This window comes from Chiloscyllium plagiosum, unplaced genomic scaffold, assembly GCF_037043375.1.
Source record: "Chiloscyllium plagiosum isolate Xiang-an unplaced genomic scaffold, Cpla_swu_hap1 HiC_scaffold_4, whole genome shotgun sequence".
Lineage (NCBI taxonomy): Eukaryota > Metazoa > Chordata > Chondrichthyes > Orectolobiformes > Hemiscylliidae > Chiloscyllium > Chiloscyllium plagiosum.
The window spans coordinates 8241738-8259103 of NW_028270142.1; the positions used below are offsets into that span (position 1 = coordinate 8241738).

At 39.7% G+C, this 17366-nt stretch overlaps 1 protein-coding gene across 2 annotated transcripts in view; it reads right to left on the bottom strand.

The window, feature by feature from the left end:
* Window positions 1-17366, bottom strand: part of arfgef1 (ARF guanine nucleotide exchange factor 1) — a 210894-nt gene that overhangs the window by 124380 nt on the left and 69148 nt on the right. For both annotated transcript variants that reach the window (XM_043689241.2, XM_043689239.2), the window contains exons 4-6: window positions 15813-15959; window positions 9515-9694; window positions 5065-5338 (exon numbers count right to left, since the gene is read on the bottom strand). In XM_043689241.2, coding sequence (XP_043545176.2) covers window positions 5065-5338; window positions 9515-9694; window positions 15813-15959 — 601 coding nt within the window. The remainder of the gene's footprint in view (window positions 1-5064; window positions 5339-9514; window positions 9695-15812; window positions 15960-17366) is intronic.

Here is a 17366-nt window from a genome sequence, read left to right on the forward strand (position 1 = left end):
TCATACCTTCAGGATAGATTTTTTTTAATCTTTAAGTTCAGCTTCCATATATGATAGGATGCAGTCCATCAACCTCGAGAAAAGATTGAGTACTTGCTCTTCAAGAAACTGTCCAACTGAGCTGTTAAGTTTTATTCTCCTAATGTTTTAATAATCACCTTAGACTTTTAGCCCAGGAAAGCAGGATTAGGATCTTGAAAATAACAGAGCATTGAAAACCAAAAATAATAGGAAAATAGGAAAGTTATATCTGGTTATGTAAAGAAGTAATGCAGTCCGAAATGCAGAATGAATTTTGTATGCACAGCTTGTATTTCAAACAAAATGAAAACAATATTGAAATTAATTCTCCGCATCTTCAATCCTGCATGTGTAAAAAAAAATGCAGTGAGAGTTTATAACAGTGATTTTGAAGATTTCTATCTTCATAGCAGCCTGTAGCAAATCACTTGCTGTTCCAAATATTCAGAACAACACATTGTGTCTGAGAAAAAGGACATTAACTCTTTATGTGGCTGCCTCAAGAAAACCAGGTTGGTCCAAACATTGAACGCCAGCTCATTCAGACTGAGCTATAACTTTCTGAAGAATTCTCTTCATCCAATACCTATATGCACTAAAATAAACGGTACAATTCTCCACTAGCAGATATCAAGGAAGGACTGAAGGCATTCGAAACAGTCCTGACAACTCAGATTTAGTCCTGAAAGTCAGGCAGTTCCGCTGCAGACACCTACTGGATAAAGTGAAAATGGAAAATTACTCAGATTTGAGATTTCCACAAAAGGTAGCTTATTTGTCTAATTACTGTCCTATCCGTTTACTCTCAATTATCAGCAATATGATAAAAAGTGTCATTGACAGTGTTTTCAAGTAACACCAAAAAGAAATAATGCTCACCACACTCAGTGTGGATCCCACCAGGACTCCTGATCTCATTGTAACCTTGATCCAAGTAAGGAAAGAAAAATCTGAATTCTGGAGCGAAGATGAAAGTGACTATCCTTGATATCAAGGCAGCATCTGACTGAGTGTAGCATAAGTGAGCTCTAACACAATAGAAGTTAATGAGAATCAGGGGAAAATAAAATCCCTTGGGTAAGATTCATAGCAAGTGCAAAGACAGATGTTTCTCATTGTTGAAGACCTAGCACCTCAGCCCCAGGTCATTGCAGCAGGAATTCCTCAGAGTAGCCTTGGATATGTTTTCATCCAACTTGGTCAACCATGTTATTCTGGAGCAGGTGGGACTTGAAACCAGGCCTCCTGGCTCAGAGGTAGGGCCACACCACTGTGTCACAAGACTCTTTAATCAGTTGAAGGAACTTACATCAAGTTAATTCAGAAGAGGGTGTCAGGGACAACCACCTTCGACTGCCTTAATAATGAACTTGCCTCAATCACAACGTCAGAAGTAGCAATGCTCACTGATGGATGCACCATTTTCAGCATTCAGTGCCATTCACAACTCCTCAGATACTGTAGTAATTCATGCTTACACACAGCATAACTGGTTTCCAGCATCTGCAGTCATTGTTTTTACCTCGTTGATTTTAACCCTACTGCGAATCCTCTTGCAAGGATGCCTGCCTTGAAGAAGTTTTCCTCCTCTCTCTACAAGAATCTCAGGGAGTCTCTCTCCCACTGCAACTCCCAGGTCATTTCCTCTGCCCTGCCACCTATCCACTCCACCCTCTCCTCCCTGACCTATCACCTTCATCTCCTCCCCCACTGACCTATTGTACTCTATGCTACTCTATCCCCACCCCCACCCTCCTCTAGCTTATCTCTCCACGCTTCAGGCTCTCTGCCTTTATTCCTGATGAAGGGCTTTTGCCCGAAACGTCGATTTCGAAGCTTTTCGGATGCTGCCTGAATTGCTGTGCTCTTCCAGCACCACTGATCCAGAATCAGGTTTCCAGCATCTGCAGTCATTGTTTTTACCTCGTTGATTATAACCTGGACTACATTCATACCCCTGCCTCATAAATGACAAGCAAGAGTTTTACCAATCAAATGCCAGGTAATGATCATCTCCAGCAAGGGAAATCTAATCACCTCTTGACATCCAGTGGCATTACTATCACTTAGTGCCCCCACTATCAACATCCTTGAATCTATTGATGGGAAATGGACTAGCATGTAAACACTGTGGATACAGGAGTGAGTCAGAGATTGGGGATTCTGTGGCAACTAACTCCCCTACTGACTGCCCAAAGCCTGCTCCATGTCTACAAGTCAGAAATGCAATGAAATACCTTCTTGTTTACCTGAATGAACACTGCACCAACAACACTCAACAAATTTGCCACCTTCTAGAGAGAGAGATCAGCTACTCGAATATCAACATGAATAACTTGAAAAGATACAGAAGTATATATCACCTGCAAGATCTTGCTCAAGCTACATATCATCAGACTTGGAACCATATCATTTTTTCACTGTCACATGAACTGCAACAGTCCAAAACAATCAACTCATCACCTGTTACGTGAGGGTAATTTGGAATGGGCAATAAATTCTGCCTCACCAGTGATGTTCAAACCCCATGAACAAATTTAAACAAAGTTAATGGTAGTGTCTAAAAAGTTTTTCCTTGCAATTTTCTGATCTAAGTGAAGATCGGAAATAATATTAGGCAAATAAATTGCCTACAAATGAAACAGTGTAAGCTGGATCAACTATCAATAACACTTGTTGAGCAAAAACAAAGTCCTACTTACAAACACAGGAACAGCCCCTTGAACCTATTCCATTATTCAATGAGTCATGGCTGATCAGTGGCCTAATTTCATAGATCTGCCTTTGGCTTATAATCCTTAATCACTTTGCTTAACAAAAATCACTTTAGAGGGAAAGCTTTTTAAGATTACTAAAATCCAAGAATTTGAGCCATTCAATATCAAGTTATTCAGGATCAAATTCAAGAATCAGAATAGGGCACAGAGGTCTGCAGTTTCTAAATGTGTCATAAATCAAAACAAAACGCATCCTCCCTTTAAGCAATCACAATCAGAAAATCATGTCAGAGCTCTGCACTGCACTGCTTTTGGAGAGAGGCCCAAATCTGTGAGATCTTTAAGTTTCAATAAGATTGTTTGATTGGAACTTTTTGGTGTATTGTAAATTTGACCTTGCCTTCATCTTAAAGAGGAACCATAACACACAGCACAAAACTCCATTAATCCCATCTAAATGCTGGGCAAAAAAAAGTGTCCTTTCCTCCATAGCCACCCTAAATTACTTATTGAAGGCCTTTTCAGCAAAACTGAATAATTTTCCTACTTGATCAACAATGTCCACCTGCTTCTGCCAGAAATCTACTTGATTATTCGCAATAATCTGTTGAGAACAAATACAATAGGGCTGTGCAGTGTCTTGCAAAACATGATTTCATGAACACTGGAGCCGGCAAGATGCATTTGCTCATTTACTTCAAAGGAAGTTACTCTGACAACTCTATGATCAACAACTAGAATTCTCCACAAAATATGTGACTCACACTCCTTTATTTGGACTTATAAACACAAATAATCCATCGAGTGGTTTTGAAAACTAGTCATTTGGACCAGATAATGGTGGGCGGCACGGTGGCACAGCGGTTAGCACTGCTGCCTCACAGCGCCAGAGACCCAGGTTCAATTCCTGCCTCAGGCGACTGACTGTGTGGAGTTTGCACATTCTCCCCGTGTCTGCGTGGGTTTCCTCCGGGTGCTCCAGTTTCCTCCCACAGTCCAAAGATGTGCAGGTCAGGTGAATTGGCAATGCTAAATTGCCCGTAGTGTTAGGTAAGGGGTAAATGTAGGGGTATGGGTGGGTTGCGCTTCGGCGTGTCGGTGTGGACTTTGGGCCGAAGGGCCTGTTTCCACACTGTAAGTAATCTAATCTAATAATATTTCCTATCTGGTCTAGGAACCACTACAGTTGACTGGAACAGGCCCTTTTTTGCCGATAGTCTCTGATCTCTATTTGGGTAAAGAAATTAAAAACTTGTGAAAATGTTACCTAGTACAATGCCTTTGCTTGCTGCAAGTAGCAATTGAAGCACACTCTCTAATTGTGGAATAGTTCAACTGAATTCAATAGGTTTGTACTTAGTAAGTGCCATTTCAGCCTAAGTGCTATGGTTAAGTTTTGGAACAAGCCTTTGAAATGAAGTCCAGTCCTTTAATCCTCAATTTATGGTCCATCATGATGTAATAATCCAGATCAACAGTATTGAAATAACTGAATACCGTGGAAAAGTTAAGCTGGGTTTCAATGACACCTGAATCATGGCTCCATACTGCTGAGAGGGGGGAATCAAAGCCGGTTCAACTGAAATATGTTGGCATAGGCTCCCAAAAGCTGAAGACAGTCATTATGTAAATAACTAGAGACAGTCTGTGGATAAACTTGAAAGCAATCCCGATACTGTCATACTTCTCGCATCAGTTCCACATCAGAAAATTAATCTGAAGATAACTGCTTGTCTTGATCAGCAACCTGTGCAGATTGAATCCATGATTGGGCCAAAAGGTAAAATTAACTGAAAACTAGTGGACAATTGGACAAAGCAAGCAAGACAATGATGCATCCTTAGAGCTGTGTAACCCAGTGTAAGATCCTGCATTGCGAGCTTTTAAAATAATCCTCTTGCAAACTTCACTGCAGCAAAGCTAATTTTTCATCTCACACCTGCAGCAAGATTTTTAGATTTTTGACATTATGAACAGCAGGATCATCGTTCAACAGATTTTGAACTATTAACAGAAATTGCAGAAAATTAAGTGCTTATTCAGAATACTCCATTGCATAAACTGCTACAGGGATCTGTTGCTGATAACGAAAGCAAAGAATTTGAAATACAAATAAGGGCAAGGCATACTAATCAGGTTGAGTAGAATTATTCTGAAGGGAAACACTGACCAACATTCAACCATATATGGAAACTGAACTGAGAAATAAAAATGTTTACTGACCATATTCCTGAAGAAAAATTAAATAATTTCCTTTCCTTAAATAACAGTTTTCTTTCCTAAGTCACAAACTTTATATATGTAATCTGTAAATAAATTTATTTACTTTTAGCTGCTGTGGCCTGGTCAACTTCTGTTTGCTCATTTTCTGTATTACAAATGTCAATTCCATTTTCTGGCTCTGTATCCTCTTGAGTATGCTTGTCCACTTCATCGTTGTGGCCTGAATCCAGTTGAGGTACCTGTGCCACCTCAAGAATAGGCTGCTCCTCAAGACGACCCAGTTGTGGTGATTCAGGCTCATACTGGTTCACATTAGGTTGCTGGAGATGGTGCTGTTGCCGAAGTCTCTCCTTTTCCATTTGTTTTACTTCCTGCAGCTGTATGCATAAAGACAAGAGTGTTGCATGACACAGTCTTCCAGGTCTAAAAAATACTGCATTAAGTTTTATAACTTTCTAACTCAGACATGAGTTTTGGAAAAGTTGGGCATAATTTTTGGAAACATGCTCAATGACTTGTCAAGAAAGGGATATTTGAGATGACTGCATTATTTCATGGATAGAGAATTGCTTTTTTTCCCCCAAGATTATAATGGCTTCAAAGAGAAAGTGGCAGAACCAGAACATATTTTGAAGCAGAACTAAGGCGAGAGAGGGGAGATGGAGTAATTGTCTTGATAAACTGGGATCTGTGTTGATTAGGGAACTGTGTTTATAATTGAAAACATAAGCGATTGGAAGGGCTTAAGTACGCTACATGACCTTAACAACTGCAATTAGGAGTGACTGAGAAATGTAACTCCTTACCTCCATGCTATTTTGATGCCACTTCTGCATGTTGCTTGATATGGTGGGATTTGGTGGTAACATGCAGGGAATATAGAGATCAAAAGTAGAATTAGTATAAAAATTACTGTATGTTGTACTCATGGTGGATCAAAAAAAAATCTAACATGGGATTTTGAATGAGGAGTATCTTGGAAGCTCCAGGAGCTGACCACGAAAGCATCAACTCAAACAGATACTGGAGAAGACAATGGTAAGGATGAGATTTTCAATATCACAAGGGTTCAAGTGGGGATATGGTGTAAAAGTGCAGAGGTGAAGGTAAGGAACCTATGCAGTGCTTGGTGTTCAACTTGAGAAACAGTGAAGAAATTGGCTACAGTTCCTCCAGAACTGTGGGCGGCACGGTGGCACAGTGGTTAGCACTGCTGCCTCACAGCGCCAGAGATCCGGGTTCAATTTCCGCCTCTGGCGACTGACTGTGTGGAGTTTGCACATTCTCCCAGTGTCTGCGTGGGTTTCCTCCGGGTGCTCCGGTTTCCTCCCACAGTCCAAAGATGTGCAGGTCAGGTGAATTGGCCATGCTAAATTGCCCATAGTGTTAGGTAAGGGGTTAATGTAGGGGTATGGGTGGGTTGCGCTTCGGCGGGGCAGTTTGGGCCGAAGGGCCTGTTTCTACACTGTAATGTAATCTAATCTAAAAAAAAATCTAATCTAACAAATCTGTAAAATTGCCTCCAATTCTACTCCCTTTCCTATCACTGTCTCAGGCTGCAATAGATTGTTCATAACCCCACTGTTCGATTTGACAGAGTTTGCACTTACCATGTATACACTTTTAAAACATTCTTCCTGTTACAAATATCAACTTTGAAATTTTTCTACACATTTCTATTGCAATTATAATGTGGGTAATAAGTATAATATGGGCACACTTTGGTAGCAAAAATAGGAAGGTAAGTTATTGTTTGAATGTATGCAAATTGTGAGAGGGGAATGTTTAAACAAAACTTGGGTGTTCTTGTGCACCATTCACTGAGGGTAAGCGCACAGAGGCAGCAGGCAATAAGACAAACTGTATGTTGGCCTTCATAGTGAGAGGATTCGAAAACAGGAACAAGGATGTCTTGCTACAATTATACAGCAATTAGTAAGGATGCAGGAAGCTAAAGCTCCAATCTGGAATATTGTTGTGGTCTCTTTATCAGAGGAAGTATGTTCTTGTTATAGAGCAATTGCAGTGAAGGTTTACCAAATTGATTTCTGGGATGGTAGGACTGATGTATGTGGAGAGATTGAGTTGGTTAGGATTGTCTTACGAGGAAAGGCTGAGGGCCTTGAGGCTGTTCTCGTTAGAGAGGAGGTGGTTGAGAGGTGACTTAATAGAGACATAGGAGATCATCAGAGGGTTAGATAGGGTGGACAGGGAGAGCCTTTTTCCAAGTATGGGAACAGCAAACACGAGGGGACACAACTTTAAAGTGAGGGGAGATAGGTATAAGACAGATGTCAGAGGTAGTTTCTTTACTCAGAGAGTAGTAAAGGTATGGAATGCTTTGCCTGCAATGGTAGTAGATTCACCAAGTTTATGTGCATTTAAGTCGTCATTGGACAGGCATATGGACGTATATGGAATAGTGTAGGTGGGATGGGCTTCAGACTAGTATGACAGGCCGGCGCAACATCGAGGGCCGAAGGGCCTGTACTGCGCTGTAATGTTCTATGTTCTATGTATTCACCGGAGTTGAAAAGAAGGGGGGAGTGGAGGGAGTGTGCTGTAAGAGAAACCAGGCATGAACTAAGGTCAATATTAGTTTAACACCCTTGCCTCTTGCTTCTTAACTAACCAGATCCTATTGTTTCACTATCAGACAAGCTTTTCAAAAAATTCAAGTTTTATGAAACTCAAATGTGCTATGATCACATTTTAAAAAGCTTTGAAAACAATAAACAGATGATTTCAATGAATAAATAATAAAAATCAGTAATAACCAGAGGGGTCTTACTTACAGTCCAGTGACAATACCACAACACAATCATCTCCCCTCTACTCTGCTACTTCACAATTTTTAATTGTTATTAATGGCAATAAATGCTGGCCTTGTCAGCTCTATGAATGAATTTCTCACAATTCCCTGGATCTTCCTCTCTCTGTAGAGGACTCTAATGCTCACTTCACTGACATCCTTTTTAAATACCAGTATAAATGCTTACCATATGTTTTGATATCTCTAGCTTGCCTTCTCTCATATTCTAATAGAACAATGAGGAAGAAAAAATTTATCATTCCTTGCTATTATCGATATTGTATTTAAGCTTCTGACCTGCCACCTAGCTTTATGGAAGAAATGTAGTACACAAAATGTAACATTAAACCACATACCGTATCATTTGGGCACAGAATCAACGACTTATCAGAGGTAGATTTAAAGAGAGAGAGAGTGCGCGCGAGCATGTGCATGTTTAGGAAGACTGTCCCGGAACTTAGGGCACAGGAAGCTGAAGGCTATCAATGTTATAAGAAAGAAAATCAGGGATACAGAAACTGTCAAAATTGAGGAACACACAAATTAAGTTTAAGAGATGATACTGGCAGCGAAATCTTGAAGTTTACCAAGGTGCAAAGTGGGAAACCAACCAAGAAAACTTTCAGATTGTTAAGTCCACGGATAACAAAAGCACAGATGAAGATTTCAGCAAACATGCTGAAGCAGCGGTGAACACAAGCAGTGTTACAAAATTGGAAGGAGTCGGTGTTGGTGAAACAATTATGCAGTTGGCAGTTCAGCTTAAGATCAAGGAGGATGTCACAGGTGCTACTTTTTGGTTCAACCTCAGATCAGGTGAAAGTCAATGGTTAAGGGATACAGGTTGTGGCTGAGACTTAGCTGGAGAAGACTTATGCAATGCTATTTATCAATAAACAACGTGATAAATAAGAGATGGTAGGGGAGTTAGGCTGCTGGGCAGAAGGTAACGGTGGCTGTGCAAAGAGGTATTGAGGTGGGCCTGGGTATCATCAGCATACACTTGAAAGGTGAGCCTGCTTTTAGATGATGTAACCAAGTGACAGCATATGGGTGGGAAAAGGGAGGAGGCCCAAGGATAAATCCACCAGCTGGATGACAATGCAAAAGTAATAGAGGAGCATTATTTGGTCAAAACTACAAATTCTGGGGATACAGTGGGCCAGATAGGATCCATGGAAAGAGAGCAAGCTAACATTTCGAGTCTAGATGTCTCTTCATCAGAGCTTCAAAATGTTAGCTTGCCCTCTCTCCATGGATGATGCCTGACCCACTGTGATCCCCAGCATTTGCTGTTTTCAGTACAGATTCCAGCATCTGCAGTAATTTGCTCCTACAATGATTAGGTCAATGCTTGCTAACAGAAAAAGAAGGATAGTTTACAACAAATACAATCACAGAATATCCTTTGTGACTTGGCTAATATGCTGGTGCACTAAAATTAAATGAAAAAACTTCTACAGTAATTTTAAATTCATCAATCCATCCATTACATTGTAATGTATACATGCAAATCTTTGTTTATTACATATTTAGTACCACTAACAAATTTATTCTCAAACTCCACAATCACAGAAATAAATCAATGTATATAATTCTATAATTACAGACAAAAAAGTCCTTGAATGTAGATAATTTAACATTCAAATTTTTTGATACATTTCACTGATCAATTATTTTGTTATTATTCACACCAGAGTTTCTTTGAAAACTTTGAATCAACTCTAAATTCAATACTCACTGCTTGGTTTTCCATTCGTGCAAATATAACATTCAACATCTGAGTTAGTGTTGCCTTGGCTGTGGTTTGGTTTATTAAGTTTTTGCTGGCCAGGTAAATATTGTAGCATGTTCTAACAGCCTGCAACACAGTTCCTTCATGTATTTCTATGTGTTGAGATGTTACTGCAGTTAATAAAGCCTATAGAGTGGAGGAAACAATAAAATAAATAAATATCTCCACAAGACCCTCTGATAACTGTATTTAAATCACAAATGGTATTTTCATAAAACAGTCCTTACCTGGATGCAACAGGATTGAGACAATTTTCAAGTTTAAACTTTCAAATGATCAGTAACATTTATACCCTCAAGAGAATAATAATTTTCTACTGACATTCAGTGGCATTAACTCCCATCAAACTGGAACTCAGCTCAACAAGCCATAAAAGTACTGTGGTTACAGAACAAAAATTGAATTTTTTTCCAACCAGAGTGTGGTGTGCCTGTGGAATTCTCTGTCACAGAAAGCAGTTGATGCCAAAACATTGAACGTCTTCAAGAAGGAGTTGGATATAGTTCTAAAGGGAGCAAAGGTATGGGGAGAAAGCGGGAACAGGGAAATGAGTTGGATGATCACCATGATCATATTAAATGGTGGAGCAGGCTCTCAGGATTCAAACAGATTTATCAGTCCAGTCATACTTTGAGCAACAGTCTCTTTCTAAACTCTGCTGTTAAACTCATACCACAAGTTATAATAATGAGGTTCAAAACAGGTTTTCAAAGCTTTCAAAATCTTTTGTCTCGCCTACCCAAGATAAATTTAGTCTGTAACGGAGTTTGTAGTAGTTTTCCCTCACCGAGAACAGTGTTACCATACTTATTTGCTAAGATTCTTTAATTAATTCTGCAGCTACTGCATAGTTTTGCCATTGAAAATGGATAAAATATCCAATTTTGTCTCACTTCTCCTTTCATTTCCACAGCAGCAGGGAGTGAAACCTAATAGCTGTTTTGATTCAAAAGACTGCTTTTGTTTTTTTTTTTTTACAGTTCTTCCTTTCTGTTTCTTTCAATGACTGGCTCTCTTACAGTTCTGAAAATCCACATATTTCAGCACCATTCCTAATAACACCACAGTGCAATTACATTTCTCAAAACTCCCCCGAGTATACTCCATCAAAGTCGTAACTTGTGCCTGCAGGGTTTGGGTATCATGTGGCTTGCTCTTGTAGCAACAGGATGATCGATCCAGTTCAGTCTCTGGTCAATGATAATCCCAGGATATTGATGGTGGTGTATTCAGCAATGTATTGCCATACATTGTCAACAGGAAATTCGTAAATTTACAAAGTTTGGAAATGGTCATTGACTGGCACTTATGTGGAGTGAATGCCACTTGCCAGTTTAAATCATAATGTTTTCCTGGTCTTCTTTTACGCAGGCTTGAACTGTTTCATTTTGAGAGTTGGAAACACAAAGGATGTCCATGCAATCAAAGAACATTTCCAATCGTAAACTTGTGATGGGGGCAAAATCATTGAAACTAAATATGGTTGTGCTTAGGATACTTCTAAAGGGAATCCAGCAGCAATGCCCTGGGGTAAAGTTGATCAATCTCCAGCAACCACAATCACGTTCCAAGATGATAGGCATGACCCCAACCAGTGGAGAGCTTTCCTAATTCACTTTATTTTGAATTTTGCTGGGGCATTTTGATGCCACACTCAATCGAGCATTACCTTGATGACAAATATAGTTACACTCACTTCACCTCACTATAACTGCTGCTGCAATCATGTGCATTTTTAGGTAGCTGTTACATGTAGCTATTTTGTACTTTAAGTACGTACAACAGAGCACGTACTTACAGTCACAGTTGGAAGAATTATTATTGTTCGTTAAGTACCTAATACAAACATGCCACATTGCATTGCTGTTCTTCTTCTGGGCCCAAAACAAATTAAATCTGTTGGAAACAGATACTGATACATGATGTAATTAAAGTCAAAAACAAAATAATGCCCAATATCTGCATGTCCAACAGAATAATCTCATAGCTATGCCTTAATTATTTTAAGGTGAAAGAAGAAACTTTCGTGAATAACTGAATGGTCATTACCATTTAACTGATATCCAAGATCTTCCTCTATTATTATACCTTAGAAACATTTAATCTGTTGTGGTTCTGTTTGCCGAGCTGGGAATTTGTGTTGCAGACGTTTTGTCCCCTGTTTAGGTGACATCCTCAGTGCTTGGGAGCCTCCTGTGAAGCGCTTCTGTGATGTTTCCTCCGGCATTTATAGCGGTTTGTATCTACCGTTTCCGGTTGTCAGTTCCAGCTGTCCATTGCAGTGGTCGGTATATTGGGTCCAGGTCGATGTGCTTATTGATTGAATCTATGGATGAGTGCCATGCCTCTAGGAATTCCCTGGCTGTTCTCTGTTTGGCTTGTCCTATAATAGTAGTGTTGTCCCAGTCGAACTCATGTTGCATGTCATCCGACTGTGTGGCTACTAAGGATAGCTGGTCATGTCGTTTCGTGGCTAGTTGGTGTTCATGGATGCGGACCGTTAGCTGTCTTCCTGTTGGACTATAACTGATGTTGTGTGATATACAACTCCCTCCTGATATACATATATCTCTCTATTTCTATCCTTATTTGAGTATGGTAACAGGAGCAATCCTGAAGAACAGGAGCTCATTCCTGAAGAAGGGCCTGTGCCCGAAACGTCGAATCTCCTGTTCCCTGGATGCTGCCTGACCTGCTGTGCTGTTCCAGCAATAAAGTTTCAACAGGAGCAATCCAGAGATTATTCCTTCTAAAGTCCTGCTTGCTACTGTACTATCTAATTCCATTTTCACATTCCTTTTTTGGAGCTCTTCCTCATTTTAGGCATACTATTTTCTGTTCTTAATAAATTCCATTGTTCACCAGTAATTTTACTCAATAACAATTTTGATCAGTTTGTTATCTCTGCATCTTCCTGTTAAAATCTGCCAATAAAAATGAACATTGAATAAAATGGCATTATGATCACTGTACAATAATGATTTCTTTCCTATTAAATTAACTAAGTCTGGCTCATTCTAAAATCTACGATGTCCTATAGGTAGGGACACAAAACTAGCCTGAATGCACCTAAGAAATTTATTATCTTTTTCATGTGAGAGCTCATCCGACATTCCTAATCCGCATAAATGTTCCAATTTCCTACTAAAATAATTTTGCTTTATCTACAAGATCAAGTTATTTACGTGACATGTAACAACATAAATTCACTCCTCACATGGGCGCATTGTTGTTTTAGATAGAGCCAACATTGACCTTACACTGTCAAGATGTTTCCATCAATGAATTTCTAATTAACTTAACAAATGATTATTTGTCATGGTACCAATTTGGCTGATTCCAGTTTCAATATACAACATCAGGATCAAAACACTTCAGGAATAGTCTCCTGAAAGACATGAGAGAACCTATTCCTATTAACTGATAATGCTTGCTTAGTGGCTTCAATTGCAAATCTCAATTGCATTTTGTAAAGTTTGCATCTGTTTCTTACAGCGCAATGAACAAAGTGAAAATTACACTCCCATTGTCACCCCTCTTTCTCGCACCATTTGTTCACAACAGCTGGAAATGCCCAACACTTCCACGAAGTGTCGTTTGCAATCAATTTCATGGAAAATGGGGGTTTCAGATCTAAGTATTTTTTTTCGCATATTTCTTATGTTTGAATTGATGCCTATACAATGATGTGAAGAAAGGAAAAAATGCTGAAATCAGTGTACATATAGTGTATAATTAAAGGGTTTCAGGAAGAAAACCACAATTTACTGATAGCTGCATGTTCCATAAAGGTACTTTCGGGTTGAACATGCAGCCATATTCAAAACCTCAGGTAATTGGCCTTTTGAACCAACAACAGCTTGTTCCCAAAGTATATGCAACATCAAAAGCTACTCAGTTAGTTTTGATTCCACTGGATATCAGAAGCTTTTGTCCAGTGTTTTGTGCTAAGTACAAGTTAGTGCGTTAAAACGGGAAAGAAAGCTTACACCAAACAAAAGCTAAATAAAAATAATGCAAATTATCCAGGTTCAGATGTGGCAGGGCATGTTGCGTGCCTGGAGTGTATTAAGATTCTGGATAGTTTGCTGTAACCCTTTGTTGTGCCTTGTAGTGAAGTGCAGGTTCAAAACAGGGTTAGTGTTTATGCGAGTGTTCGAAGTAAAGGTCACCTTAGTGAAGTAGTGAACGGGAATTCTGATCTGATTCAATAGGGCAGGCACATGTTCACTGTGTCCCTAAGAATGAGAGCTGAAATAATAGCCAAATGTGGACTGTGGCCTCTTGCAACAGGAGACTGTTCAAAAGAGTGGCAGACGGAGTTTAATCTAGATAAATGTGAGGTGCTGCATTTTGGTAAGGCAAACCAGGACAGGAACTATACAGTTAATGATAGGGTCCTGAGGAGTGTTGCCAAATAAAGAGACCTCGGGGTGCAGGTGCACAGTTCCTTGAAAGTGGAGTCGTAGGTAGACATGGTAGTGAAGGAGGCGTTTGGCACATTGTCTTCATTGATCAAAACATTGAGTATAAAAGTGGGGACATCATGTTGCGACTGTTCAGGACTTTGGTGAGGCCACTTTTAGAACATGTGTACAATTCTGGTCACCCTTCCATAGGAAGCATGTTGCTAAATTTGAGAGGATGTAGAAAAGACTGACAAGGATGTTGCTGGGACTGGAAGGCTTGAGTTAGAGGGAGAGGGTAAATAGGCTGGGGCATTTTTCCCTGCAAGTTTATAAAATTATGAGGGGCATGGATAGGGTGAACAGCTAAGGTTTTTTTCCCCCGAGGGTGGGGGACAGCATAGACTTAAGGTGAGAGGGTGTTGCTGGAACAGCGCAGCAGGTCAGGCAGCATCCAGGGAACAGGAGAATCGACGTTTCTAGCATAAGCCCTTCTCCTGAAGAAACGTTGATTCTCCTGTTCCCTGAATGCTGCCTGACCTGCTGCGCTGTTCCAGCAACACATTTTCAGCTCTGATCTCCAGCATCTGCAGACCTCACTTTCTCCTTAAGGTGAGAGGGGAAAGATTTAAAAAGGGGTAACCTTTTCACACATAGGGTAGTGAGTGTCTAGAACAAGCTGCCAGAGGAAGTGGAGGCAGGTACAATTATAACATTTAAAAGGCATCCAGATGGCTAAATAAATAGAGAGTTCAGAGGGACAGGAGCCAAATGCTGGCAAATGTGACTAGGTCTGGGACATTTTGGACGGCACGGTGGCTCAGTGGTTAGCACTGCTGCCTCAAAGCACCAGGGTCCCAGGTTCGATTCCGGCCTCGGGTGACTGTCTGTGTGGAGTTTGCACATTCTCCCAGTGTCTGCGTGGGTTTCCTCCGGATGCTCCGGTTTCCTCCCACAGTCCAAAGATGTGCAGGTCAGGTGAATTGGCCATGCTAAATTGCCCACAGTATTAGGTGCATTGGTTAGAGTGAAATGGGTCTGGGTGGGTTACTCTTCGGAGGGTCGGTGTGGACTGGTTGGGCCGAAAGGTCTGTTTCCACACTGTAGGGAATCTAATCTAATCTTCAGTCTGTTTCCATGCTGTATGACTCTAACATTTAAATTATTGAACATTAGATCTTTAAACAAACATTATCTGGCCAGATAGTGGCAGCTAAACATTATTATACTTGGCACCAGGAAGGTCTGGAGCAGGCAGAAATAGATTGCACAAATCTGAAGCAGGTTTTGTGAAGATATTGACCAATAGTACTAAAATAATCCTTGCCATTGTCAATAACAGTACCCTAATATTTGAGTATGTGTTGGTCATGTGATTATGTTACATTTGCAGATTTGCTGTATTTACTGTAAGGATAGATTGTTTAGCGTTTCATTTGGAAGTTCTGAGAGGTAAACCTGGGAACTTGAATCCAGGTGTCAGATTATCCATGAAGTCAGAAAGTTAACTCCTGAATGCCTCTGTAAAAATCGTAATGAACTGGATTTATTATTTATCTCTGATACAACCTGACTGAGACACTTTGAAAATGCCCTATTGTCTTTTCACTGACAATTGGGGGGCTTTCAATGAACTTGTATAAAGCAAGTGTTTTTTCCAACTTAATGAGAACTCATTTTATTTGTTCATTAACCATCTTAATACTTGACCCAACTTTTTGAATGTTTACTAAATTGTATCCAAATTATTACACAAATGCAATCCTCTGTATTAATGCAGAAAATGTTCATGCAAGTCTACTTCTATGTTCTAGAAGGTTCAAATATTAAAATATTACCTTAATTATCTGTAGTTGAACGCCTTCATCTGTTTGTGGGCCTTGAAAACAGCCACATATTGTCTCTATGATTCTATCAATTAATTTCTTGCCAGGTGTTGTATTGTCTGGGGCATTGCCAGTGAGATGTCCATAAGCAATTAATTTCTGCATGGAAGAAGATAAAGACAAACTAGCATTAGATCAAATCACATGTTTCAGCTCAGATGCCAACAAATATACACCCATATAATGTCTACCTTTGGTTACTGCAATCATGCTGATGATCTCAGAAAGGCACTTTATTAGTTAGAAAATCACTTAGAATTGTGAGGTTTAAGATATATTATTTACAATTCCATATTTTGGTTAAGTGATTACTAAATTTTAGAGCTGTGATATTAAATTTCTGGTAAACGAAAGGAGTCATCTGACCTATACAAGATTCTGTCTGTCAGCGGGCAAGAGTAGTTTAAATATTTTTAAGCAATCTGTTCAGAGATGTCATTACATACCTGCTGCACAGGTGGAATTGAACTCAAGTCTCTGAGCTCAGAGGTACAGATACTACCCCTGCTCAAGACTCCAAACATTTTCAGACACACTCTGGAAAAGGCATGACTTGAATGTGGCCTTTCATTACGGATCAGAGGGAGGCTCAAGCTTTTTTTAAATTTGACAGGGAAGTGGAAGTTCTTTGGGGAGAAAAATAATACTTACAAGTAAATCCTGAGTCTCCAGTTCCAGAAGTGTATTTTGGACTGTGAATCGTAAGTCTTTCTGCTGCGGACCCTTTACTTCTAGTGTATCGAGGAAAACTGATTAACATGTGACATGCTTCATGTGGCCATGAGGAAAACGGCATAGATAGGCATGAGGAGTGTGGGCTGCTTTTAAACACAGGAATGGCAACAGGTGCAGATTTGGCTTGCATGGCCTGTATCCAACTGAGAATGAGAGAGTAATGGGCAGGAACAGTCAGGTCTATGACTTGAGCAGAGTAAATGCTGACTCCAACAGAGATGGATGCTCACGGTCAGACTGAATTCAAAAAGAGTTAAAGGAGGATAGTGAATCTTCCAAAACTAGAATTAGTGCTAGAATATCCCAGGGATAATCCTGACACTGTTTTGGTACTAGAGGTTACCCGGTCAGAAAAGTAAAATGGGGAAGGAACTGATTGTTAGCTGGGGATAACTGAACTGTTTGCTATAGGAACCAGAAAGTAGGGAAGTAAAGTAGTGGAGAAGCACAAGTAACAAGAAACAGTTTATTTCCATATTTTAAAAGTATAACTTGCCTACAATAAGAAAAATCTGTGTAGTTAAATGATTTAAAAGAGGCTTATAAATAAGAAATCTTGACACATCACTTTGAATAAATAACATCGAATTCAAATCAATCTTGTAAAAAAATTGCTCAGTTGCTCCAGAGGCAAATTACCTTTGTAGAATGTTTTCAATGGCATTTGAAACCCAACAGCAAGAGAACGTAATGACAGCTTTCCGTCTAATGTTTCCTCCAATTAGTGCCTCCCAATGATGAATAGTGTAAAATCATAAGGCCATTAGATAT